Below are 27,743 nucleotides of genomic sequence, written 5' to 3'. Positions count from 1 at the left end.
CAAGAAGCCGGGAGCTCACGTGTAGCGCAGAATTACATCGGCTGGATTGGAAACAATGAGGTCAGATGTAGCTGTGGGACGGAGGTGGAGCGGCGTGTTTGAGTTTAGGGACCGATCCAGCTGGACCATGGGGACAAAGTCGCTTTGGCATTTTCTCAGCGCATGGAAAAATAGCTGAATGAGGACTGTGACAACAACACTTTCACCAATCAACAGGCTTATTTGGACCGTAATTGGCTATTACTATACACACACAGAGACCCACATGCACATACACATGAGAGAGAAAGTGTAATGGTGTGTGTTTGTGTAGGCAGGGTTATATGCTCCAGTACCAGTAGTAGTCCCCAGAGGTTAATGGTGTTTATTTGAGTTTTCCCAGGTCCCAGTATAAGTGCCCAGCAGAAGGCCATTAAGAACCCTCCTCCTGTTAAATAAAGGGGAAAACATGTCTTCCAGCCCCATCTCCCTACAGATAAGGCGTTTTTGCGCCGCAGGAACTTTTGCACAGTTCTAAGAAGATTTGGAAGGAGCCTTCCCTTTTTTGTGTGTCCACACTGTAGGAACGAGGAACGTTCATCGCTCTTAAAACTCTGTTTTTAGGAACTTTTTAAGATCATACTCCAGGGCAGGGACTAATCGGCACAAGAGGAACCTTCAGTGACATAAGTGCACTGGTGATTGGTCCAGACGTAAGTCTACGGTCCGCCCGGTCGAGTCACATCGCTCTGGGTGTGGACCAGCCCCACGTACACTCAGCAGTAATAAAAAAATGACCAATAAAACAATTCAGTATTTTTTATTGTAGATGTATTCATTTATTTTCTTTTATTTTCCGACGTTAATTGAATGAAACCAAACATCCTAGGTGTCCCGTTGGGAGCCCTTGCCTTACGAATGTCGGAAAAACTTTAAAATGACATCCTGTAGATCTAATATGAGTGAAGATCCAGCAACTGGATTGCTTATTTCTGATAAGGTGAAATAAGTGAAAGTTACCCAGTAAAGACAACACAGAATTCATGCTGAAACCCTGTTGGCTGACATCACTATAGAACACTTCAGAGTTCCAGGGCGGTGCGAATACAACCAGAAAAAAAAGCCCTTGAAGGTATCTAGTTGTCGGGGGACCTCCCCAGTACCTAGTTCCCCTCAGGGAGTCCCCACAACTATTCGGTGCAAAAACACCTATAGTGAGCACTCGAATGCATACAAAACTTTGACATTCACACACACACACACTGCAACCAGTCTCTCTCTCACACACACATGCACAAACACAAGCACATTAAAGCATAGCTAGTATGTAGTGAAACTTTCAGGTCATAATGGAGGCTTTCCAACCGTAGGAAACATTTCAGGAACCAAGAACTTACTTCAGAAATTGGTTCTACTTGCTTAGTTCCCGGTCCCAAAATGGTCCCAGAGGTGGTACTTTTTCGGAGGAATGGGAACCATTGATGCAGAGTTTATAGTACTGAACAATGCTGATTGGTAAATATTGCATGCTACGGTTAAGCTTCAGAGGGCTCCGGGCCTAAATTCAAGATTCAAGAGGTTTATTCGTCACATACATATACATACTTTCATACATATATGCATTGAAATGTCAATGCAACACATCCAGTGATTACGCACAATATATATTAGACTGAACACAATAGCTACCTAAAGATTTCTACTTGACTAAGTAACTGATTCCTAAAACGTAATGCAGTAAGTAAGTCGAATAATAAATGCTAAATGCTATTCATTTAGTTCCTGTACCTCGATGGAAAGCAGCTTTCTCCTTTCTCTGTGTTGACACAGCCGTGTCCACTTGTGTCTGGGATATATGAAAATGTTGAACAAAGAAAGGTCTAAAATGATAGTCAATGCTGGAATTCTAGCTGTTAAAAGATGCAGAGCTCACAAGGTGTTCACAAGTATTTGTGTTGTTTTGCTCATTTTTTGATAGAGTGGTGTGCCCTCTAGTGGTGTAAAATCCCTCCTGAATGAATGCAAGTTCAACACAAAGCCCAGTCCTTACTCTCCTCCATCATAGAGGAGAATGAGACGACAGGGTTTAAAGCATCCGGGTCATGTCTTTCTGAAACCTCCACAAAAAACACCCAAAAACATTATTACAGTTTAAAAACAGATCTGAACGCTTTAATGTTTCCCTCTGGATCCGAAGCAGTGATAAGGATATTCAGGGCGGAGTGCGAGCAGTGGAGTGATTCATGATTTTAATCAAAATTGTCACCGCACCAAAAATATTTGGGATGTGTCATCATTTCAGTATTCATGAGCATTCATTCATTCATCAAGTATTCATTATCACCTGCGATTTGTTTTCTTTTCGCTGGCCGTTAGTCTCTCTGGGGCTGCCTGTCAGTGTAACCTTTATTTCATCCCCTCTGCTCGAAGGACCTCGTGGTCCACCAGGATTCCCAGGAGAGAGGGGTCTGCAGGGCCTAACTGGGCCCCCGGGGCCTCCCGGACCCCCAGCACCAGCAAGCGCCCGCATCCCAGACCCAGACCAGCGTAAGATCATGGAAATATTTAAGATCATCAAAAGGAGGGTTGTTTTGGGAGACTAAAATGTTCCGTTGAGACAGAAAGATGAAGGCATACAGTATATGCTGCATAAACACTGTTCCTAAATCAATTCAACGGCCACTTGAGTGATTGAGCCATTGACATTTAAAATTTCACAAAGACACAGCATATCTAAATCTATTTACTCTCAATAGGATCCATCAGCATGAAATGATTACATTCAACTTAGATAATATTCAAATCTGTAGCATTATCTGTGGGCTCGAATTAATGGGGATCCATGAAGTTTTCACAATGCATCTGACCATAGACAATAGACTGCCTACTAGAAGTGAACCACAAAGTGAAGTTGGGATGAACATGGTTCTACTGTGTATATACACACACATTTACTTGAAAGTGTACGGTGTACTTTTTTTCATTATAAACACAAACGCACAGCACAGAAAGCCCCTAATGTGATTCGACCGGCAAATCAGCTGCAAATCAATCAACGCTGCTGCAACACAATCGATTTGTTTCCGTACGTCCGAGGCGAGTCCCTCTGCAGTCGGGGAAATAGGAGGACCTTGTTTCGTTTTCGGTAACAAGAGAGAAAAAATGAGTGACGGAGGAGAAAACCAGTCCAGATATAATGATGTCCTGGTATATATAACTCACGCCAAGCGGGTTCGAAAACGAAACGTCGCTCAGGTGGATATGGAAGATCTAGATTCTTGGATGGACCCGAAGTCACACGCCGGGATGAGAACCCGTCCACCCGCTGATGTCGCTCAACCACTTCCAGATGTAGACAGCCCGAACGAGAGAGCGAGAAGGAGAGGGAGGAGGACGGCGGGGGCCTCTCTCCGTGCCCTTTCAAGGTCAAAGCATCGGCGGCGGCGGTATGCGGGCGCCGACAGAGTGGATACGGCGCACTCTGCGGCAGCGCTGACGCGGACAAATCTGGGGGTAAATTGAGGATGTCGACGACGGCTTCTGAGGCTGCGCTCCGTTTATTTCACGTCAGGGCACGAGAGCACGGCGCGCGAGGGATCCGTGTAGTTTCCTCAGGAAAACACTGACTTATTGGCCGTTGCGCATCTGGAGGGTGAAATTCCTTGCTGCAAGATAAGACTGGGTCGCTACCTAAGGACAGTAGGGCTCTGTATTCATGTTATTTTGGTCATTTTGGTCTTTTAATACCCTCCGAGTCCTAATTAATGTGCCCTATGACGACGGGCGTGTCGTCTGTCTGCGACCCACTTACGTCTTCACTATACCTAGAATGTTTGGTGAAAAAAAAAACAAGTGTGGACAGAGCTGTGTCGAAAACGTGAGGAGGTTCTGGTTTGGGCTGCTTGCAAGATGTTTCCGTCCGACGTGGAAACGGGTTCGGTATCAGATAACGACACATTAGTTGTCAGCCTGAGATAACCCAATGACCACAAACTTCCGCTATTACTCATTTCCCTCGTCATGGTTTCCTAGTCCGCTTCCTCTCACTCCCCCCCCTTCCTCGGGGTCGCCAAATTTAGCTCGGCTCGGTGTTTGGGAAGGGTTAAATGCAAAATAATTTACCTTTTACTTACTAAAGCCCCAGAAAACAAATATCCACAACCCACTGTTAAAACGTCCTATTTAATGACTATTACGTTGGATTGTACATACAAAATTGTAAAGTTATTATTTCCTTTGCTGATGAGGCGTCTTGCAGAGTTGACTTTTTGGAAAACACTGCCCCCGTGTGGCGGAACAGCATAGTGCGCCCCTGTTAAAAACATCATTCTCAGCCTTTCCAGCCTTTATTAGTGAGGACTCACTGACCCCCATTGCTGCTATGATAGAATCTCCAACTCGGGGGAAATAACAAATAAAAATGAAGATCAATGAGCAGCGCTTGACCTGCACCACCAGATCGTATCACAGCAATAAAAACTATTCAAACGTTGCACGAGAAAAGAAAATTTTTGCGCTTCTCCTTTTCACTTTCACTGCAATTTGAAACTGCCTTCAGTAGTGCAATATGATTCTGGCTCGGATGCAAAAGTTCAGAAGTTTATAAAGTATCAATTTTAATGAATGGGCGTCATGCTAAATATTGGTGTTCCATCACCATCTTCCAGATTATAGTCTTGGTAACAAAATGTTTTCCATGGTCACGTATACTTATGTTCCTAGCCCCGGGCCTGGAGAATATCATCTGAGACTTCTTAAGTAAGATTCGTCATTTGATTTGAACCCTAGGCCACGGAAAGAACCCCTTCTTCTCCAACACATTCCACGATTCACGAGGGACGCCGATCCCGGGACCTCAGGGTCCCCCTGGTCCTGTGGGTGAGTGTACAGATAGCAGATTCTTGTTTTGTTTTTATTTTATTTTGTTTTGTAAAGTAGGTGAACGTGCTTTAGATTTGCGGTAATATGCAGTTTACAGGTCGACATGGATTTAAAGTTTTGTTCTTATATGGATCCTTGTGTCTGATCCACAGGTCCTCCAGGAACCAAAGGCCCAGTTGGACCTCCTGGCCCGCCAGGACCGAATGTAAGGGCCGGTAGACGGCACTGTTACAGTCACTTAAATGTTTTAACAGATTTTTCATATAATATTTACTATACCGAGTTTTCTGTTGTATGAGTTTGTTGCCTGGTGTTTTTTAGGGGAAACTTGGCGTCCCTGGCATCCACGGCCCGGTTGGGCCGAAGGGAGATCGCGGCGACAGAGTGAGTAAAACATCACCGGTTCCGTTTTCTTATATTAAATTCAGTGTATCCCCCCCCCCCAATCTATTGAACCTGTGTTTGGCTTTTAGGGTCCTCTAGGTTATCCAGGAGAAAGAGGCTTCAGAGGAGAACCGGTAAGCCACCTCCCTGTACCCTCTGCTCTGTGGCCCTGAGGAACACGGCCAGAATAAACCAGGGCATGAGGAAAACATCAACACATGTCACAGCCGGTTAGACGACTGGGAACTACACTAACCAGTGACTCGGCAAACTGGGAGTGTGTGTGGTGTCTTATGACACTGTACTTTCTTGGTTTTTGTTCGGAGATCGGTGTCCAATTCTTCTGCTGTTAATGTTTCTACGCAGGGAGCGACGGGCCCCAAAGGAGAGCCGGGAGAGAAGGGCTTGCCGGTAAGACAGCGGCGGTGGTTGCGGTGGCATTTCCTAAACTCGAACCCCTGAATGCACTTTCTCAGTTGGGAGCACAGGATGATCTCTAATCAAGAGATAAAACAAATGTGGTATTGCATTATCATATTTATACTTCAAATAAAATAAGTTACCTTATTGCCTCAGAACTTTGAGTAGGTCAAGCACAGTATTTGTAGTTATTTCATTCATTCATTGAATTGAATTAATTGAAGCTGAGACAGTTCAACAATCCGACATCTTTTTGTTGAACTAACAAAGCAATTCAGTTTCTCACAAATTGAGTCACACAAAATTAAAATAATTAGTTGATTAAACTTTTTATTCGTCTTATTAATAAACAAAGTCGACCAGCACACACTGTGCACGGGTGGAGAAGTCTCTTGGCACAGTGAGCCAACAAATAATTCACCCAAAATAACTCGAAAGCTGCAAAAGTTACTTGGAATTTTAAGTTGTTCTAACATTTTCGCTTAATTTAGTTGGACCGACTCAAAAACACCAACTGAACGAACTTAAACCCCACATCACTTTTTACAGTGAGCTCTCCGGTCAAATATTGTATCTGACTAATTATTACTTTTCTCTCACCTCTTTCTCATTTCTCACAAGAACAATCTAAATGTAAGAATTTTTATTTGGAATCTTCTGTTATTGCAAGCATTTAATTGATCAATTGAGAAACTTCTATCCACTCTAACCATGACCTATATTTTAGGTCATAGTTATAATGTTTTTACGTGACTTGTGTGACCGCAGAAAATGTTTTATGTTGTGCTCTTGTATGACGACTTCACATCATCTTTCTTAGAGACCGACATATTTTGTGCGCTAACAGTACCTGTCTTTTTTTAATTCTTTTAAGCAATGTCATTTGAGTTGGTGATTGGCGTGTGTGTTTTGTGGAGTTTCTTGGTGTTAATGCTTGGTTTTGGTCCTCGGGGTGTGCTCTGGACTGTTCCCTGTCACAACGCTGTCCACTCCAACCTAAAGCTGTGTAATCCCTCTGCAAGCTGCTGCCCCATGGCTACCTTTCACAGTCACATCCTCAGCATCTAACTTTGGCATATGCATAAAGGCAGAACGAACCATGTGCATCCCAATTTAGCCTCGCTTAACGTCACATTTGAGACTTTATATGCTATAGTTTAGGCATATATATAATTGAATCAAATTCATAGTTAAATGCTATCAAAGTCAATCAAATATAAATGTCTATATTTAATTTGATATATGCAAACTAAAGCAGTTTGATTGGACTCAAAAGAAAATGTGTGACATGTATATGCCAAATTTCTCCATATGTTTGCCAGTGGGTGGTGTTGGGTTAAGAAGGTGGTTTGCTCTGATGTGAGTGGAGTGGATACAGCTACGCCCTTTTAATTTCAACCCTGCATGGTTCCATCTTTAACCGCTGCAACAGGTACAAATTGCTATATTTGGATGCTAAAATAAACCATGGAATGGTTCGCAACGAACAACAATAAAACCATAACGCCAAAACCACAAAGGGGCAAGGTATCACAAAATGAAATTATATGAATGATCATTATAATTACTGTGATAATAACCACAATTTAATCATGATATCAATAATACAACTTAATGTTTGGGATGTATTTTTCAAAAAAATAAAACATAGTTATAGTACTTGTAATTTATTAAAAATGAAAATCATATGAGTCATGACTCACTGAGACCTTGCCTTTTTAAACAGGGGTAAACAACAGGCTTGTTGTATTAATCTATTCACTCGTTATTCCCTGCATGTCTTACTGGCTGCTTCTGTCTGTTAAAGCTTTCTTACTCAACTCTTTTACTTATAGGTAGTGACTCCCTAAGCCACCCTAAATTGATTTTGGAAAAAAAAAAAAAAAAGAAAAGATAATAAACAAAAATCAGAAGACTGAGAGTACAAAACATTCCTGATTTAGTACAGTAAAAAGACAATGGGCAGCCTTTGTAACCACAGCAGCGCTGTGAGCCAAGGGTGTAGGTGTGACATCCCTGCCTGGCCAAAAAGCTACCCAAAGGGCGGTGTTGACAGCATGATTGAATCTAAAAAACTGATCCACTGCAAATATTTTAGCTGTTATGCCACAAACACAACTGGCTGACGTGCATGACACCATTGTTTGGTCCAGCATGGCGGCGACTCCATAGCAGCATGGCCAAAGAATGAGGGAGGCAGAGAGCGATCTAGAGAAGGGATGATACCTGAGACTGCCCGGCAGATACATGGTCTGTTTTAACCTTCTAACCGCTGTGTGACAAACTGAAAATGGAAAATGACTTGCACCTTGGCGGGCAGCTGTTTGGCTTGTGCTCCTTACCTTGACGGCTGTATCTATCTTCACAGGGGGACGGAATACATCAGATCAGAGAAGCACTGAAGATCTTAGCTGAGAGGGTTTTAATCCTCGAGACTATGATCGGTATTCATGGTGAGTAGGAGGCCGGAGGCAGGGTCAGCTTTAGGCAGGGGTCTGAGGTGCTGGGGGTCTCTCCCCCGCCCACTAACAGTCAGCTGAGGGGACAGGAAGTAGGGAGCAGCTGTGGGCAAACCCCTGGACCAGGCCTGGAGCACCCCCCCCCCCCCTCCCCCGCTCACACCGTGCCCTTGTCACTGCTTTCTGATAGGACATTAGCTTGCAGATGTTCCAAGACTTGCAGGCAGACCTTGAGCTTCTTGCTCGCAGGGTGACGCTGCTGGAGGCAATCATCTGGCCAGGTAACGCCAAAATACTGTACACGTCGACCCACAGCTTTACTGGCCCAAACTGAGAGGAAAGTAGACTAGCAGAATGAAATGAAGTTATGAAATTAGACTTTTATATTAAATTTTAATTGAATCATGCATGCAGGTTGAGCAGCGGGCCCGCCAAAACAGCTTGGAGGCGGCACGTTTCATTCAAACTTATCGAGTGTAGCTTTAGATAGATAATGCAATTCACTGGAACAATCTCCTTTTTGTGGGTAATAATATTTAGATAATAATATTGTGATTAAAGACTTGCGCTTTGATTGACAAATTCGGGGGCAAAGTAATGTCAGCGGTTTCTGGATAATCAGATATAATAGGCAAAATACTGTAGTTATTTCTAGGTCTGTATCAAAGCAGGGTTTGGTTTGGATCCGAGCACATGTTTGGACCTGCGGAGTTGGACAGGGAGCCTGGCGCCAACTCCTTTCTTTCTCCAACAGAGCCTGATCTAGGGTCTGGGGACGGTCCTTTTGGAACAGCATCCCCTAGTTTCTACAGAGATAAACGAGAAGGCATGGCGCCGTACCGACTTGCCTCCCCTCCGCTATCTTCAGACGCCAAGGTTCGAGGGAAGTAGGGGGACCTGAGGATCGCACGCTAGGCGGACCGTTCTTAGGTCACTCTGGCACATAACTGACTCAGACCTTATCGAAAAACCTCTTTGGGATGTACCATCATATCAAAGATGGGGGGACGCCTCAGGGAAGCTCCGCTGATGCTCCAGAACGACCATCTACATTGGAAGCCAGCGAAGCCAACCCCCGACCACAGCCCAAATGCTTTTTTTTTTCCTCCACATAGAGCTAGTTCCCTCTGTGCAACACTCGTTTGGCTGCAGCTTTAACGCAAGTGCAGCCTCAGGATAATAAACAGTAGATTCATGTTTTGATATTAGGAAAATATGTATATCTGGCCATTGTATGTGGTGCTCATCAAGCAGAAAAAAACATCTGGGACAATAAGGGTTAACGATTAATGGAAACACATGGTTTGAGGGAAGATTGGGGTCTGTGTGTGAGTATATTTTGGCTATCACAGTATGTTCAGAATCTTAAGGTATTTTGTTATTTAAGGATGTTGAGCATGTACAGGTTACACGACAGAATGACACAAACAAACCTCTCATAATTTTAATTTTGGTGTACTTCTATCCTATTGTTAACTTAATGTTATGTACTGCACTAAAAAGATGAAAACATCTCTCACTAAAATATCAGCTGTCAGCAACCATCTCACCTGAAGTTTTTTGTATGAGTGTGATTCCCCTTAAAATACAAACTGTACTTTTTTAGGAAATAAAATTGCACAAACCGCAATGCATTTTAACTTGGTTGCCTATTCACGGAATCGGCCATGATGCAGACTGATAAGCTAAAATAACAATGAGTATACCAATGAATATACCAAACTCTGTGTCGGATATTAAATATCAGTTTGAAAACTCATCTATTTATTTACATTACATGGCATTTATTTTGTTTGGCGTTCCATGTAAAAATGCCTCATACGTGTGAGACACACACACACACACACACACACACACACACTAAGTTAATTGAAACTGAATTTCCAATACAGCTTGAACACAAACGTGTTGGTAAATTTTGACTGGTTAAACTATCCTGCTATCAAGACTTGATAATTGGTCTTTAATCTTACATCAACCATTTCGTTAATTATTTAAAATGATTGACTGTAGTTTGTTCTGTGTATGTAACTTCATTTTATATTTTTTAATTTTTATTGCTTGCAAATGTCTTGTGTTATGATAATCATGTCTAGATGGTGGTATAATAAAAAATGTCCAGTGTTTTTTAACATGTCTTCTGACCGTGTGTTGCCACGATAACATTCATTGAACATATATGTGAGGGTCATACAATACAAAGTATTTAGTACATTGTCGGCAAACTTTAATCCTCACACAAAACGGTAACCCTTCCAATCAGCCCACAGGGAACATCAAACTTCACTCAAGCTCGGCATAACCCAAGCATATGTTAGTGTGACTGCATCATGTCAATCACAGTTAGAAAGTCTGCATCAAGTGCTGTGCGATGGGAGAGGGCTCTTCCCCTTCACCACCACAGACTCTTCGCCAACACGGTCGTCGATGAGCAGGGAGATGGCGCCATCTAGCTGTTTAGAAGCCGCCAGCGCAAGGACAGCTTTCTCGGTAGGGAATCCCATCCTTTCCAGCTGCTGTAGTCTGGGAGAGAACGTCGTACAGTCACGCAAACCATGTAGAGCATTAAAACATCCCCGGTTTGGAAAAAAAATATAAATCTACCTGAGAGAGGACACGGATGACTTTGGCACTTCGACTTTTGCAGCGGGGTCCTCAGGGGCATCTTGTAAGGACGCCATTATTCCCGCCTTTAGCATCTGTTCGTCCAACAGCTGGACCTCACTTAGAGCAGCCGATCCGTGCGTTGGCCAAGAAGGCGAGGGCTCCACCCACGGCCGCTCGCTGTCTAATGAAGGATCTCTCGTGGGGAGCCCGTGGAAACGCGCAGCCTCGTTTGTCGGTCTCGAGGGCGATGTGGATCTGCAATGCCGGTTTAGAGATTAAATCACCGCCACATGATAATATTTGACAAGGCTAGGGAAACGAATGAGACATTCCACACCTCTTTGAGGGTGTGTGCGTTGGCAGCTTCAGTCTGGCCGAGGTGAGAACATACGCCCATTTGGGAATGAAGTTCAACATTCTGGCATGCTCCAGCTCTTGTAAAAATCCGATGAAGGACTGACGGTCTTTAAAAAAAAAAGCTATTAAGTTATAAACTGGCTCAAGATGAACAATGACAAGCACAAGAATAACAAGCATGACATCCAGGAATGAACAAAGGCTACATTTTCCATGTTTATATTTGGCCAAGTGAGATATACTTAGATAAGTATATCTATACAAATATATCTGTAATATTGATAGATAGGCAAGATCGCTATACGCATATTTACTATAAATTACCAGTACTATCACTGTATATTATTGCTACACTAATATACTCTTTACAACCTGATTTACTACAAGCTTTTTCGGTAACAAATACACCACTTGTACTTAACGCTTCAAAGCCATCTACCCATATTGTGCTCACTACTAGTTAGTACTAGTTAGTACAAGTGCTATTCCCTGTTGACTTTGTTGATGGATGTGTACGCATGTGTAATTTTTTATTATTATCTCTTTCTTGACCAGCACTTTTTCGCTTCTGTGAAAACCAGAACTGTCCGCCAAGACGAATAAAGCGTCTTATTTCTTATTTGGTACGAAACAAACAGGCAGGGATACAGTTGTGCCCGAGACAAATGGCGCAGAAGTGGAGCAGGGCGGGGCTGGCGGGCAGCAGCAGCAGACTGAGGACCAACAGCAGCCAGGGCAGGAACCAGACCGGGACACACCCCAGCAGCCTCCCCCGGGCCGCCTGGCGACACTGGGCCGTGAACAGAGCCAGCTGGGTGGCCGAGTAGCCACAGATCCGGCTGGCCTCCGCCCCGCCGACGAAGAGGGCCAGGGCGTAGAGAGGGGGCAGCGCGGCCGCCGACAGGGCGGAGAGGCCGAGGAAGGCCACCGTGCCCCAGCGTCGCTCCTGGCGCGGTCCCAGAAGCAGCAGGAGGAGCAGGCTGATGGAGAGGGAGGGCAGGTCATCATGGCTGAGAGCGTAGAGAAGCAGATCTGACAGAGCGAGGGTGGAGGGTGGAGGAACAGGAGGTGATTTATCAGAATCAGAGCATCTGTTTATTGGGCCTGGGATATTTTTATGTGCAATGAATTTTGCTTGCAGACGGGTAGCCTTTAAAAAAAAGAACGTTTAACAGTCAAAAAAATACAAAATATACAAAATATACTGAATTTGCTCTATGAGCCTGATAAAGATAAATCACATTAAAAATGCTGCGAGAGGGACTCGTTGCCAGCAACACAAGTACTGACTGGGAGTAAAAACAAACATACATATTGAATAGTCCCATTCGACGTGACTTTATTGCGGCTCAATGTCTTATAACGCGAAATCGAGATGGCAGTACCTCGAAACTTTGGGAAGTCTCCGCCCGGACCGAGGCTTAAACTGGCGTGAAGGCCCCCAAAGTACACCAGCAGCATGGACGTCAAGGACAGCGCCGTTCCCAGGGAGAAGCCCGGGCGGTCCGATCCGAGCCGCGGCCACAGCGAGGGCGCGCGGTCCGGCATCGCGGGGAGTCGGCCAGAGAGCACCCGGGGGGCGGGTTTGGGTCGGAAGTCGAGCATGGAAACGGTGCTTAGCGACGGGGGGCGCGGTTGAATAACGCGCCCGTCACGCAGCGGAGGAGCGAACAGCCGGACGCGGCCATGACGCTCGCGTCCACCGTGACGACGTCAACATCCAGGCCTCTTTACCTTTGCTGGACGAGACCAGTGGCTACCAGCGGCATTATTAAATATTACCAGCACGCCTATTGTGAAGAGTAGTTTCGACTTCGTGACTGGCAATTCATTTATAGAATACATATTATTTTAAACGTTATAATTAGTAACGACGTCAATGTACTGCAGATGACGGTATTGCGGTACGATGAGCACCGCCCCTACGAAAAGCAGACACATGGTTTGATCCAACGCGGAGCGCAGCGCCCCAAGCGCGATCATGTGTTAGTCAAGAAAGAGATAATAATTAAAAAAATACACATGTGTACACATCTATCAACAAAGTCAACAGGGAATAGCACTTGTACTAACTAGTACTAACTAGTTTGTTTTCTAATCAACGGGCTGAAGCATTGTGATGCTTGGTGGCTTTCTTGTTGACGCTTCGGGGCATTGAAAACGGACGACACAGTGACATCTGGCGGTATCCAAGGGTTACGGCAAGCCACTTAATCTGGAGCCCTGTCAGGCGGTTCTTATGCATGCATACGATCATGTATTAGAATATATATGTCGACAAGCTCAAATAAACTGTTTAAATGTGTTTTCTGATCGGTACATGTCGCTTTGTTTCGATGAAAGCAAACACTGTGAAGGCAGTACAACAATTAAAGCATATGACTGCTATAGGGTAGTATAGGCTTTGCATTCGTCCTTCACGATTTGCATTTATTTTTATTTATTTTCATGGTTTGCACTGTATTGTTGCTATAACACCCAAATTTCCCCCGGGTATTAAAGTGTAACCTTGCCAGTACCACTGTGGCTTTTAATTTGCCAGGGATGACACTCCATTATATTGCCTGGAGTGGTGGATGGCAAAGGACAATTCTGGGACGGGTTTGTTGGAAGCCCTGGGAGTGTTTACGATGCCAGAGTGCTAAGGAAGTCTGCGCTCTGGCAATATGGTGGACACTTCTGTCCTAATGGTGGGAGAACAATCAGTGGTTGTGGCATCGGTTACCACCTCATCGGAGATGCAGCACACTAGACATTTAACTACAAGATTAGCAGAGCAAGGTCTGTAGTAGAGAACGCCTCGACGTGCCATGCCTTGCTGTTGTTGTAATTTTTGCTATTGGGAAATAGAAATTTAATGTTGACCGCAATTCCCTGTGCTCTCACCCCTGACAGCCTCTGTGGTATTTGGCAAATATTGCTATATATTAAGTAAAATCGTAGTAAAATATGTTGTAGCTATCTGTCCTGGTATCACACTGGTAGATAATTACTTTCCACTTATCAGCAGTTGGGGCCTGTTTCATAACATAAAGTATAACAGTAGTGTAGTGTCATACTAGTGAACAAAATAATATGATGAGAGATGCTTTATTGATTCCAAATGAACAATGAAGCCAATGAACAATCCCAAAGTACAATGAAGAATAAAAATAACATAATAAAATAGTAGTACAACCAAAAAAAAAAAGTGCAAACAACGGTGCAACGTACAAGAAGGAAGAAGAAAACATGCTCAGTGGCCATCTAGTCTACAGCTTGGTCTTCCCTGGCAGCCACGCTGTGGCTGGCGATGGCCCTGGCAAGTGTGTTGATGGCAGCGTTGAAGTTGTTGGCGAAGGCTGCTTGCGCCGCTGTTTGATCCGCCGCTAGGTCCGCCGCTCGGTCCGCCGTTCGGTCTGCCGCGCGGTCCGCCGCCCGTGCGGCCTCCCGCTCCTCTATCTGCTCTTCACACAGCAGCTGGAGGACACACTCTTCTCTTCTTCTGTTGCTCTCCTCCATCTCCCGCAGCATCGCGACCAGATAATGCCGGCTGCGCTCTCGCCTCTTCTTACCTAAAACAAAATATAGCGCTATGGTGTTTCAACAAGTGTTTGCACTCCACACAACAGCCGCGGCACGTTCCTTTACTGGCAACGACAATAATTCAGCCATGGTATACATACAGCACAAGCTGTGACCGGCGATGGCCCTGGCAAGTGTGTTGATGGCAGCGGTGAAGTTGTTGGTCAAGGCCGCTCGTGCCGCCTCTCGTGCAGCGTCCCCGTCCTCTGCCCGCGCCTCCGTCCGTTCTGCAAGCAGCAGCTGGAGGAAACATTCATCTCTCCTTCTGTTGCTCTCCTCCATCTCTCGCAGCATCGCGACCAGATAATGCCGGCTGCTCTCAGGCCTTCGCTTACCTAAAGCAAAATATAGCGCTTGGTTGTGTCAACAAGTGTTTGTGGTCCACACGGCGGTCGCAGGCGTTTCGCCTCCGGGTCACAAAATATTTCAACCAACGTATACAATTGGCACATTCACGTCCTCCATTTGCATGCGCTGAAAGCGGCAAATGTTTACCTTTACAGGGTGCGGAGGAGCTGAGTGGAAAGGTCACGGTAACAGAGTCTTCCTGGTAGTGGACGGGTGGCGTGGGTGAATCGGCACAGAGTTCAAGTATGTCCCCTGTGGGGCCAGGGCTGGAGCTGCGACTGCTGCTTCCATGGAAGGCTGATGCAGCAGAGGAGCTGACAGCTGAAAATAACAAGGAGTTTTTGAGACATGTTTGGAAAAGTCACTATATATGAATACAGTACGGTTCTGTTATAGGTAAGTATAAGTGAGTCCATTTGTACATAATATTATTCATAATATTTAGGTCGTGAATGATAAAAATAAAAAACAAACAACTGTGTAAAGGTTGTGGTACTCAATGCATGACTATAATGACATGAAAACAAGCAAACTTACATGTTTCAGTGTCGGAACACATGGACTGCAAAATCACGGTTGCAGACTGAATTGCGTCTCCACATGCGGGCGCTGGTCTCGGTCCCAGCACCGCGTCCACGGCGTCGTACCACCCGTACGTTTTCCCGTGATCTTTCGCATTCTGACGCCCTTGCCTCAGGCGCTTGGACGTGCGCTCCAGCCCCAGTGCGGCCATCCGCGTTGCAGGGTCCCTGTAGACGGCGTCGTTCTCCGCGGCTCCCAGGGCACGCTGCGCCGTGCCTTCTGACCACATAGTGAGGAGGAGTGAATGCCTGCCTGCCTTCCTGCCTGCCTGCCTGCCTGCCTGCCTGCCTGCCTGCCTGCCTGCCTGCCTGCCTGCCTGCCTGTCCACCCGCCCGCCTCTCCCGGGACTCGCTCGCGACTCGCTCGCTCAGGACAACAAACGACACCACGACCGGCACGCGCCTTCTCCTCCCGTAGCCCTTTGTGACGCCACGTTTGAGCTGGGGGGGCATGACGTCACTACAACTCGGGGGAGTGATTGGAGTGTGGCTGTACGACGAGAATAAAAATGACTTTCAAGTACTTTTTTTGGACCATTAAGCGCTATGGTTTTCATTGTCAAGGACTTCACGCAAAACAAATATAATCAATTTCAATGTGATCTTTATTGCATAAAAATATGATATAATCTTAATGTCATTGTCTATTTATTAATAATAGTACATATTATATATATACACACACACACACACACACACACACACACACACACACACACACACACACAGTATTGTTATTATTATTGGTATTGTTATTATTATCATTGAGTTCATTGTGATCTACGATTATAAGTGTGGTATAAATATCAGTGTCTTATGTCCAACCATGCTGGATTAAAGAAGAAGAAGAAGAAGAAGAAGAAACAGTCTTTATTCGTCACGCAACACACCACACATTGTACATTGTGTTGTAAATGTACATTTACCTCTCATAATCTATGTCGTAAAACCGATTCTGGAAATGTGTTATTACGTTACGATTTGGATAACAAAACCAGGAGGAATATCACAGGTTTTCACTTGTTGCGTTTTTCCCCAAGGACTTTTCAAGCTCTTTAGCACAAAGGGGGGGTGGGGGTGTTTTCAATGTATTATGGTATGTATTATTGCTGTCATTGTATTATGACATTTCTGAGGACGAAATTCAAGCACCTCAAGGACCTGGTAAGAACCCTGATCATTGGTGTTTGGGAATTAAATGTGAAACGGGTCAAGGACAAAGGGGCAAGGTATCATAGGCAAAACGTGTTCAAATTTATTGACAGGTTTTAATATAGACAAAGGTATTTGGAAAGGGTGCAGATAAAGTTCCATGTGGCGTGACCCAGTACAAGTCCAACGGATACAGACAATTCAAAGTGATTAATATCATACAATACATTACATCATAAAAAATACATTACATCATCAAATACATTACATCAAAGCTACGATAGGTAAAATTATACAGTAGATAGAAGTAAAAAAAAACCAAGTGGAATTTACACACGTATATGGAATTCTCAATATGATCTCTTTTGCTTTATTATTCATCTATTCTCCTTGTGACATGTGTCTATCTATTATTAATATCTCCCGTTCTCAGGCCGTAGCTCTTGTGTTTTCAAGCGGGGCTTTGACGGGACAGCGCCGAAACCTCTCAAACCCATCGGAGCACTTCCGATTCCGGTGGCTCGGAACGTCGAAGCGAGGAAGTGTCTGACGTCACAGTCACCTTGTCATCGTAGTTCGATTCGGGGCCCCGGTCCCTCTGTTGTGTTATGTTGTTTGAAATATTACGTCCTTACTCAAAAATGGAATGAAAAACCAGTCGGGAAACGTGCGTCAGGGTTCGAAGGCGGGCGTCTACGCGTCGGTGTCAAGCGTAACAAATCCATCTACGCAAATAAACACAACGTTTTTATCATCCAGACGGGGGGCTTATTTGGAAAATTACGAAATCCTGACACAAAATATGACGTCCAACAGCATACGGGGAAGCGCTTGTATTGATTTGATTTGATTTTTTTCTTTTAAAGACCAATATTTCTGTTTCGCTCCCGGATCATTATTCCGTGCGCACAAGTTCGCGCTCGAGCTGTAGTCCTCGCGAGAGCGCCCGCGCCCTCGGCTGCTTTCTCTCGCGAGAGCTCCCGCGAGATAAAAACCAAACAGCTTCGCCACCATCGCTCACACAGACGGCTCACGCGCTCTGCATATTCGCTAAGATGGCGTCGGCTCCCGGTGGGTGGAATTCTTTTTTTTTTTTTTTTATTGTATCTTATTGCGTTTATTTCGAGTTGTTATTGTCCACGTTATAATGGGGCACCGGGTATTCGACGGTGAGATGAGAGAGGGCGATGTTTTCGTTCTTTTGATTTGAAGGTCCGTTAACTGAAGGGGCTGGGTTGAGGCCTACTAGTTCAGCTCACGCAGCGTCGCGGCCGTCGAGCTCCGCAGGCCTCAACCGCGCCGCGCACACCCTTGGCGGCTTTTTACCTCTTTCGAACTGGGCCGCGTTTGCTCCAAAACGTTCGGAATTGAGCTTTGACTCGACGATGGTCTCGTTTTTTTTTAAATATCTGTACCCTAGCGGTCTTGAGTGTGGCGTATTCATCCCCGCGCTTGGCCGTGCCGCTTGTTCCGCGCCGATAGCGCGCCAAGATGTTGGCAGGGTGGGTTGGAAAGCCGACGCCGCTTGTTAAGAGTTAATTTACCATTAATCCTTAATCCCCTCTTCTTAGATACTACATTCGTCCCCAGAGGCGAATTGGGTGTTACTGTTTACATCAAAAGCCGTAATGAAAATAGAAAATTAAGTTAAACTTGCTTGCATACACCGTGTACCCGGGTTTTTGTGTAAAAAGTTACACAAACACGCGGTGTTGCGAAATATTAGTGTCTAAACATCGCCCTGTCTGACCGTGACACCAATTTCTTCACAGATTACAGTTCATACACTGCGACCAGCGCCCAACAAGGGTAAGAATGACAACATCACATTTTATTATAGTTTATTTTTTAAACTTATACGATATCCTGTGTACTGACAGCTACGTGTGAATTCTCATCCAATGTTTTACTGTTTTAGGTATGGATCTTATGCGGCTCAGCCCTCTCAAGGGTACGGGCAGTCAACACAACCTGTAAGTTTTGGTTTGTACTATTTATACACCTCTACGATATCATATTGTACTCACTGTGCGCTTGATTAGGTTAGTTAATCCAATACAACAGCGCTATGTAAATTAAATTATAGTTAAATTTGATGAGGGAGGCAGAATATTCGAAACACACCTGAAAATAATATGGCACCACACCCCCGGCTATTGCTCGATGCTAAAACATAATTGAATTAACACCTTCTATGACGGCGTTAAAAAAACTGAACATTATAGGCAGCATAAAGCAATATTTATGGCTGAGCTGGTAGTTGGTAAAACAAAGCATTTTCTAGTATGTAGTCACTTAAAAGCCCGACATGATGTTCCAGTGCCATATAAAGCCGACTGAGAGGTCAATTGCTCTGATTGATATCAAACAGTAGCACCAACTAGGGAGATGGCAACAATTTCCCCCTTGAGTCATTAGCCAATGTGTTACGTAAACTTGCATGAACACTAGTCCATTATGGTCAAAATGCTCTGCACATTTTTATCCTTATTCGTGGTCGGAAGCTAATGTCCTTTCATGTTACAGCAGGGTTATGGCCAGCAGAGTTACAGTTCCTATGCTCAGCCTGCCACAGCGGACACTGGCTATTCCCAGACCACACCAGCAGCAGGGGGATATACTCAGCAGCAACAGCAATATGGATCTACATATGGGCAGCCTGCAGCAGGTTGGTTGTTGGCCCATTAAATTGATCATGGACAAGTGGCGTACAGTTGTCTACACAAATGATACTTGGTTAAGAAATTAAAACTTAAACAAAAATGTAATATGTTGTGTTATGCTTTTCAGCCTGTCTGCTCTTATCTGGATTGTGTTATGTCGTATAAAATGTATTGTGGGAATTATTTTATCTTTAACAGCTGGATATCCAGCAACCCAGTCTAGTGCTCACAGCTATGCCCAGTCTGCTCAGGGATATGGGGCCAGCGGGTATGAGAGCACCCCTGCTGCCGCTGCTCCAGCTGCCTCCCAGTCCTACGGTTCTCAGCCAGGCTACACTGCTCAGTCCACCTACCCTGGCTATGGCCAGCAGGCTGCTCCGACAGCGCCTCAGAGGTATGCAACCGTAGCTGTATAAAATTGAGGGGAAACGCAGTACAAATCAAGGTTGTTAATCTGCGATTTGGGGATTGTTGTCTCACCTTTAGTTACAATGCCAACAGCCAACCTGCCAGTTACAACCCGAGCAGCTACTCCCAGCCCTCAGCGTATGGCCAGCAACAGTCTGGATACCAGACTCCACAGGGAGCCTACGCTCAACAGCAAAGCAGCTACCCGCAGACGCAGCCGCAGCAGCAACAAGCTCCACCCTCTGCCTACCCTCCCCAGGCATCTGGCACTTATGGACAACCTCCACCCAGCCAGTACAGCCAACAGAGCGGGCCTCCCAGTTACAACCAGTCTAGCCACTACAGTGAGTTGTTTTTTGGGTTTCCAATTTTTCTATGTTGACTGTATATTAGTCTCTTAAATTACCACTGCTGTTGTTTCTTTGTAGATAACTACCGCCAGGAAGGCCAGAGTGGGAGCTCAGGCTACTCAAGCTCGGAGACATCAAGGTACCCGGGGTCAGACAGCAGAGGCCATGGCAGGGATGGCTTTGATCGAGGTGGAATGCATCGGGGGCGTGGAGGCATTGGGCGCGGCGTTGGGTAAGTGTCTGTCCTTTACATTTGAGCTCACTTGTTTCCTTTCTTCATCACAGGTGGTGCGGTCAGATGGCGCAGGGCTGAGGGGGAAAACCTAAGTACTTATTGGACTGAAATGAAAAAATAATAAATACAAATGTAGGCTCTGTGTCTGCAATGCTATCCCACTGTTCACACATGTGGCGACAGGAAGTCAGCAATAGCAATTGCGGATTGTTTGAATATACAATGTTATTTCTCCTAAGCAGTCCAACAATCTATTTCTGATTCTAATCATTTTGGCGAGAAATGCATCATGCAGAAGCTGAATATTGATTTAATTTCTTGTCTAAAAAAGCTAGTTTAAATGGTTAGAAATGTGTAAATCAAGGGTTATGACTGCAAGCGACAGTGAGGGTAAAGGTTTTTGTCGCCATCTGTGTGACCTTTAACACCTATTTTCAATTATACCAAATTACTTTTTTTTTAACCAGTCCCTCAGCCCTGCCTCTCAAATGGCCAAAGGTAAGCCCTAGTGTTATATCAGTTTGATTTTAAATAAAGACCCGCGCACAAACACATTTTAGTTGGGCATCTGATGGCATACTCCAGAACATAATGTTTAGTTATCTCGGTCTACTATTGAAATACAACAGGGAGTTATGAGAGTTGCTAGGGCTTTCAGTCCATATATCTAAATTATGGCTATTAAATGGACTTGATCACTAAATTTCCTTGCTACTCAGAAATGCATGTTACATTTGGTTGACTTGCTGTGGTGCCTTATTTCCATACTTGGAAAGGTTCTAGATTTAGAAAGCTTTGTACTAAAGGTATTTAAATCAAAAGTTGCCAGCAACCTAAATATTTTCTATTAGTTACTATGATCAAGGGTGTCTTTGGGAACACAACCTAGAGTTTATATTTTTCCTGGTGCTTTGCCGGAGTTTTATTTTATTATTGGAATATTTATGCTTGCTCAATTGCGACATGCAGATAAACATTTCAGTCCAATTAACAGCCCATTTGCTGCCAATCATATATATATATTATTTTTTTTTTACTGGTGTTTGTGTTTCAGTTTGAGGTTGCTTTTCAGGCTATTGCCAAAGGTTTTTCCTCTTGACCTGCCTGATTTTAATAACGGCACATAAAAAAGTCAAGTATCTTGGTAGAAATACAGTAACAATATTAAACTAATACAGAAGAGGTATTTTGATCAGATGGAAAATCTACATTTTCATTCTACCAATGGTAGACTTGAATGAAATCTGTGCAGAAGTTTAGAATTTTTTTTTATTAGGTGTCAATATCTAGATATACTAGTTACATGCACAAAAAGGCCATTTGACCGATCTATTTAAACAAACTCCCATCTTAATAATCTGTGGTGCTGTTTTGAAACCAAGTTGAAAGTCATTGCATGCATGTTGGATGTGGAGTAACCCTGAGTTTTACTTTTTCATTTGCTCCAGGTCAGTTTGGTATGTGGTGGCTTAAGGTCCAATTGCAATGACTCAAACATTTTTCAGTCTTTGGTCATGCTATAATTGCCAGCACACATGAGAAGAAAAGACAACTATCTGTAAGAACTAAAGGAGTTACTTTAGAGGGATGTTTACTATTTTTGAACACCTTCTGCAGGTCTAACGCAAACAATTTTCCGGGACAAATTTCAAAGATAAACATTATTTAGTTCACTCCTTTTTTACAAAGTATTCAAATTGGAGAATTTCACTGGAAACCAATTAGTCTTGTTTTGTAGTTAAAAAAAAAAAAAATAGAATTGTCACTGTGCCACCCGCAGCTCATTAAATGTAGTACTGAAAGTTCTGGTTTCAACAGAATTATTTGTGCTGGTTCCCAATACATATGTATTAGGAATCATAGTACTGAAAGTTCTGGTTTGAACAGAATTATTTGCAATGGCTCCAATATGTATTAGGACCCATTGCAAATAATTTTGTGTCCATGTGGACATTTGTACAAAAGGTTTTGCCTTTCATTCAGTCCCTTAACATCTGGTGATGCCAATAATGACCAGTGTGAAGGATACACTAAATCTCACCATGCATGAAACGAGTAACATTGCTTGTTATGACATGTACACATAATTTTAACTTCTTAATGAACTGAAGCACGGCAATATTCTGGGCAGAGGGATGTCATACATTGCAATTTATCAAGATGTTTGTTTTTTGTGGTTTGGAATACAAATGTTTGATCACATTCTTTTGAGCACTTTTTTAACATGCTTTGTCACATTTATACCGTACAGGTAACACTGAGAGCCATTTTAAACCATCATTACTGTAAAACGTTTCTGTGCTTGGTACCGAGCCGGCAGCTTAAGCAGCAGGAGGGGAGCTTAAACAGAGATTCTGGTCTTCCTTTATTCCAAGAACTGAGGATGGTGGTTTTTAAAGCATGATGGGCAAATATACGCAACAAGTTTTTGCTAAAAAAAAAAAAAAATCACGTTTGGTTAAAATTGTAATAAGGTGCCTGTTTTTTATTTACATTGAAATTGTTTTTGATTTTACAAATGTAATTTTATTTATTCATTTTGTTCCAATGGTGACTTGTGAAATTTCAGATGCATTTTTATTATGTCAACTCCTGAATATACTTTAAGATGTGGATTTGTTTGACTAATGCAGTACAAAATTTTGTATACATTTGTTCCATGCCTTATTTTATTTGCATCTGAAATATTTTGTACGATTGTTAAGGATATTGTTTTTTTTTTTTTGTTTTTTTTTTTTCATAAAATAATATAAATGTTATTTGTATTTTCAATCAATGTATCTACTACTGAAAATTGTATTAACTCAGTTAGCTAGCGACACATTTCCACATAGTTGGTTCCTTTCCCCACATTTGGTGTGTGTATATATTAACATATTGGGGGAGATCCATATTTCTGCAAGGTTAGTTAGGACTGTGTTCATTACTCCCCGTATCAAGCCACTTGGCTCGAGGCTTGGAAGTGGATGTAAAAGGGAAATCGCCTTCATATCTCCATTTATTCCCCCATAGCGGCGCTGGAGAGAGAGGTGGCTTCAGTAAGCCCGGTGGTAAGTTAACGAGTATTACACTGGTTAGTCCATTCCAAACCTAAACTTTTTGAAAAAGTTTCCGATGAGTTCATGTGTGCTACATTGTGGTATGCAGACTTTATTTCCAACAACTGATCTGAAATAATAGTGGGGTTCTTTTTGGATGCCTGAGACCTTTTCTCTGGGGTATTTGCTAATATTTTTCTCAGTCACCACTTTCAAATTCACAGTGAGTTTTTGACAGGTTAATGACAAATTTCTGCTGGCAACAAACTGGTATCTGTTTTTATTGCCTTACATTGTGAACAGAAATTCTGGGTTTTTGAGGATATCTGGTCTTATAGGCTTCTCAAATGGCACAATTATTACGAAGGGGTCTATGGTATTTTCAACACTATCAATTTACAATTGAGAGGATTTGTGGTCTACCATATAAGGTACCATTTTTATCTTTCCAATGTGGCTGACAGTGTTTATGAATGTCTGAATTCTCTAAAGCTCCCAAGGAGCAGTGCTGTGGCCTTGAGTAGCATGTACTGACTTTTCTTTCCCTTTCCCCCTTCCCAACCTGATGGACTACAGGACCCATGAACAGCGACGGAGAGCGTGACATGGGTGAGTAGTTTCAGATACGATAAAACTACTTATAAGTTTTTGAAAAGCAGGGCGGCATTTTTATTCATTATAGTCTCTTCCCCAGGACGTACCGAGGAACAGGATGACTCTGAGAACAGCACTATTTACATCACGGGGCTGACTGAGAAGGCCACTCTGGAAGAAATGGCAGAGTTCTTTAAGCACGTTGGACCAATCAGGGTATGTGCACTTTTCCATACATTGAGAGGTCAGTGCTGCCAGCATAAAGATGGCTTAGTGCCGAGTCCTTTTTTAAATTCTAAGTGTTTTTTACCCTCAGATGAATCGTAGATTGGGGCAACCAGCCATTAACATCTACACAGACAAAGATTCCGGCAAGCCCAAGGGAGATGCCACCCTTTCCTATGAGGAACCCTTCTGTGCCAAGGCAGCTGTGGAGCACTTTGACGGTGGGTTGAGTGGATTTGTCATTAAAAAAAAAAAACACTTCTGAAATCTTAATTCTGCGTGTGTACTTAATATTTGGAAATGTCAATTTACATAATTAAAGGGAAGGAATACCAAGGACGAAGATTGAAGGTGTCCATGGCCCGCCGTAAACCTATGATAGGTGGAATGAGAGGCGGCATGCCAATGAGGGATGGAATGATGGGGCGTGGAGGTAAATGTCCCACAATGTTTCATGATGATGCTCCATAACTTCTGTGAAATGTTTGCTTGAGTTTGGGGAATTTATTTTTGTATCAGGGATGATGGGCCGCGGCGGAGAGCGTGGCGGCTTTGTCCCACGAGGGGGTCCACGCGGCATGGGTCGGGGGGGACCATCAGGAGGCAACATGCAGCAGCGCGCTGGGGACTGGGAGTGCCCAAACCCGTAAGTATTGCTGCTTAACGTCTTATTTGCATTTTTGAATTAGGATGTTTGTTTTACGTTTAAGGTTGATTTTAATGATTTTATTTCCGTTAGTGGATGTGGCAACCAAAACTTTGCTTGGAGGATGGAGTGCAACCAGTGCAAAGCTCCCAAACCAGAAGGCTTAGGGGGTGGCCCTCCATTCCCCCCTGCAGGTATGAATGCTAACCCCCTTTAATAGGTGTGCTTAAGGATTATTTGGACCCCAATCGGTCTTTCTTTGGCTGTAGACCTGAGTGCCGTTGTATTTATTTATTTATTTATTTATTTTTTACAGGCGGTGACAGAGGCAGAGGTGGGATGGGAATGCGAGGAGGCAGAGGCATGGACCGTGGTGGACCCGGGGGGGCTGGTGGGCCATGCGGCCCTGGAGGCTTCCGTGGAGGCTGGGGAGACCGTGGTGGGTTCAGAGGAAGGGGTGGAATGGATAGAGGAGGATTCAGAGGGGCTGGAAGGGGAGGCCCCCCCATGGACCGCATGGGTGGTAGAGGTGGAAGAGGGATGGGCCCACCAGGCAAGATGGATATGAGGTAACGAATACATGTTTGTGATTGGAGAAAAAAAACAAAACTCAACTGGTATTATCTGGATTGTGGTAGATGAATTAATCACTCCCAAAAGATGGTATTGAATGAATCGCTCTACGTGTTGCAACTTTGTTGGTAATCTTAAACATGTCAGAATTGATATAAATTCATATCTTTCCCAGGGACCATCGCCAAGAACGCAGAGACCGGCCATATTGAAAGACCATTTTTTGACCTTTCCATTCAGTGTGGGAATCGATTTTTAAAACAAATACTTTTAATTTATGATTCCATGTATCTGGTTATAGGACTGCTTATACCCTGTTGCAGTTACATTCAACACATTTGTCATTCAAGTGTTCGTAGTTTGTTTTATTTTTTTAAGTTCTGTTTATCCGTAGCCATGCTTCATCTTGTATTGTGCATGTTTTGTTTTTGCTTTTTAATATGCAAATCAATTTTGAACGTGTATAGTAAAATGTTTTTTTCTATTTCTTTTTTATCTTGAATGCCCCCCTTTCCCGTCAAGTCAACCTACAGTTGTGTTCTAACAGATTTGGGAAATAAATGTAATGATTTGATGGTAATGATCGTGTTTATTTTGTTTTTCTGCCAGATTTAAAGCTGATTTGTTAGTCAAAAATTAAATATTTTCGATAGGTGAAATATTAAGAGTTTTCTATCCCGAGTTTACGAGAATAATGTAAGTCATCAATGTTCCCATTCATGCTTGCAACTTTAGACCTCAAGGTGGCACTGCTCACAAGTATTGATGCAGGTTTAGAGGGTGTCGTTTATGACTTGAGTCATGCATTTTCGATACACCATAGCCATTTTCTTCCAGTTATCTTATAATGTTGTGATTGAATTTGACTCTTAAAATAAACACCCACTGGATCCCAGTCCTCATGATGGTTCTATGCAGTATTTTAATCATGAACATGATAAAGCCATGGATGACAAATGTCCTCCTGTGAAGGAGTCGTCTTATTCTTCACCAGAATAACCGTTGCAATGACAAATCACTTACTCACTCGTCTTCTCTTAGTGTCATCTTAAATGGTCCACCACATTTCATCAAAATGAATTGAGTATTTTATATTTGAAGTTACAAATTGTATTCTTTGCTATATTAACCATGGAATCCAGTAAGTTCGGGAATATTATTCACACGGTTAATTCTTGACACATTTTTGAAACATCTGTTAACCATACGACTACGGAAGGAAATTACATCTCTTCGATTTTTTTTTTTCCCCTTGCACCTTCTGGATGGCTGATTAAAGTAGTCAAGCCATGTGTCTTTATGGACGTTTGTCTCCCAAACCAATTGCACCTAAATGGCAAACTTACCTTTCGTTCTATACGTTTGGGGTGTTTATAGAAATATATATATATACTGTAGATCTTTATAGATGGAAATACAGTCTGAACCTATTTGAACCTTGTAATTTAAAACCACGTTATTGCTATACTCGTGTTGGGAGGGAAACTAGTTTAACTGGAACACTAATCCACGAGTGAAGCCATTGACATTCACCTTTTTGAAGTTCTTTATTTTTATTTTCTGGAGACTTCCTGCTTTTCATCTGCCGAGGCCGGATCATTGCAGCGCTGACGTCTCTCTGCGTGTGCCTCCGGTTTAACGAGACCCAGAAAAGCTGATTCATCCGGGCCCAGGGAATGATCTCATCACCACCACCACCACCACCTCTCCTCATCCCCACCCTACTGCCGCCCCTCCTGCCTTTTAAACATGCAATCTTTTTAAATGAAAACAAGCCTTCCCTGTTTGGCAGCGGGCCTGCTGTGGGCCGGCGGAATCAAGGATTCATGAGGGCTTGTGAACGAGCTGGTGCTAAATGCATTCAAAGAGCTTTTCACTTTCCAACACACAAAAAAAAAAAAAAGCCTTTTCCTCCGGGATTAATATAGTGTTGTTTTAACACTCTACAATTAGTTATCCCCGTGATCTCTAACCTATTTGATTTCCCCGACAGTTCTAAAGACACTGGTGAGATGCCTGTGTGAAGTGTGGCATCATTGGGTTGCTCTGGTCTTGAGTTTGGATTGAAATATCAATTTAAAGCGTAATGCACTCAAATGTCACTCATATAATGATTAACACAAACTTCCCAGTGGGCTGCATCCAAAAGGGAGGACAGCGGTGTGCATAATAAATAATAATGATGGTTAATGATGATGATAATAATTATAATAATAATAGTGATTATATTAATGATGCTGATAATAATAAGCGCCTTTCAAGCAACCCAAGGACACTTC

General features: G+C 43.4%; 3 protein-coding genes across 8 annotated transcripts in view; 2 read left to right on the top strand and 1 right to left on the bottom strand.

Annotated features, from left to right (window-relative positions):
- emid1 (EMI domain containing 1) overlaps window positions 1–9,664 on the top strand; it is a 51,362-nt gene extending 41,698 nt beyond the window's left edge. Inside the window, exons 9-16 of one of the 2 annotated variants that reach the window (XM_080003971.1) lie at window positions 2,410–2,526; window positions 4,768–4,857; window positions 5,013–5,065; window positions 5,182–5,244; window positions 5,334–5,378; window positions 5,611–5,655; window positions 8,314–8,404; window positions 8,878–9,664. In XM_080003971.1, coding sequence (XP_079860097.1) covers window positions 2,410–2,526; window positions 4,768–4,857; window positions 5,013–5,065; window positions 5,182–5,244; window positions 5,334–5,378; window positions 5,611–5,655; window positions 8,314–8,404; window positions 8,878–9,014 — 641 coding nt within the window. In that variant the 3' untranslated portion in view covers window positions 9,015–9,664. Of the gene's footprint in view, window positions 1–2,409; window positions 2,527–4,767; window positions 4,858–5,012; window positions 5,066–5,181; window positions 5,245–5,333; window positions 5,379–5,610; window positions 5,656–8,032; window positions 8,118–8,313; window positions 8,405–8,877 lie in introns of both variants that reach the window. The other variant, XM_080003972.1, reaches the window with a different exon arrangement.
- Window positions 9,042–12,803, bottom strand: rhbdd3 (rhomboid domain containing 3). Its single transcript, XM_080003973.1, has 5 exons — window positions 12,473–12,803; window positions 11,736–12,119; window positions 11,068–11,194; window positions 10,728–10,985; window positions 9,042–10,646 (listed from the first exon to the last, which is right to left on the bottom strand). The coding sequence occupies exons 1-5, from the start codon at window positions 12,690–12,692 to the stop codon at window positions 10,481–10,483; spliced, it is 1,155 nt and encodes a 384-aa protein (XP_079860099.1). The 5' UTR covers window positions 12,693–12,803; the 3' UTR covers window positions 9,042–10,480.
- Window positions 12,804–17,764: 4,961 nt separating this feature from the next.
- On the top strand, window positions 17,765–26,044 carry ewsr1b (EWS RNA-binding protein 1b; the record flags this gene model as incomplete). Of its 5 annotated transcripts, none has more annotated exons than XM_080003601.1 (16): window positions 17,765–17,803; window positions 18,505–18,541; window positions 18,651–18,705; window positions 19,259–19,400; window positions 19,594–19,789; window positions 19,897–20,147; window positions 20,232–20,385; window positions 23,401–23,438; window positions 24,003–24,035; window positions 24,109–24,236; window positions 24,337–24,466; window positions 24,568–24,678; window positions 24,765–24,891; window positions 24,985–25,085; window positions 25,208–25,460; window positions 25,640–26,044. In XM_080003601.1, the coding sequence occupies 16 exons, from the start codon at window positions 17,788–17,790 to the stop codon at window positions 25,674–25,676; spliced, it is 1,809 nt and encodes a 602-aa protein (XP_079859727.1). In that variant the 3' UTR covers window positions 25,677–26,044. The 5 variants fall into 5 exon arrangements, with proteins under 5 accessions (XP_079859727.1, XP_079859725.1, XP_079859723.1 ...); XM_080003599.1 differs by having other exon boundaries at window positions 19,882–20,147; window positions 24,121–24,236; XM_080003597.1 differs by having other exon boundaries at window positions 19,882–20,147.
- Window positions 26,045–27,743: the final 1,699 nt, after the last annotated feature.

The sequence above is a fragment of the Zeus faber genome (assembly GCF_960531495.2).
Source record: "Zeus faber genome assembly, chromosome: 7".
Lineage (NCBI taxonomy): Eukaryota > Metazoa > Chordata > Actinopteri > Zeiformes > Zeidae > Zeus > Zeus faber.
This window is presented reverse-complemented; position numbering and strand designations above follow the sequence as displayed.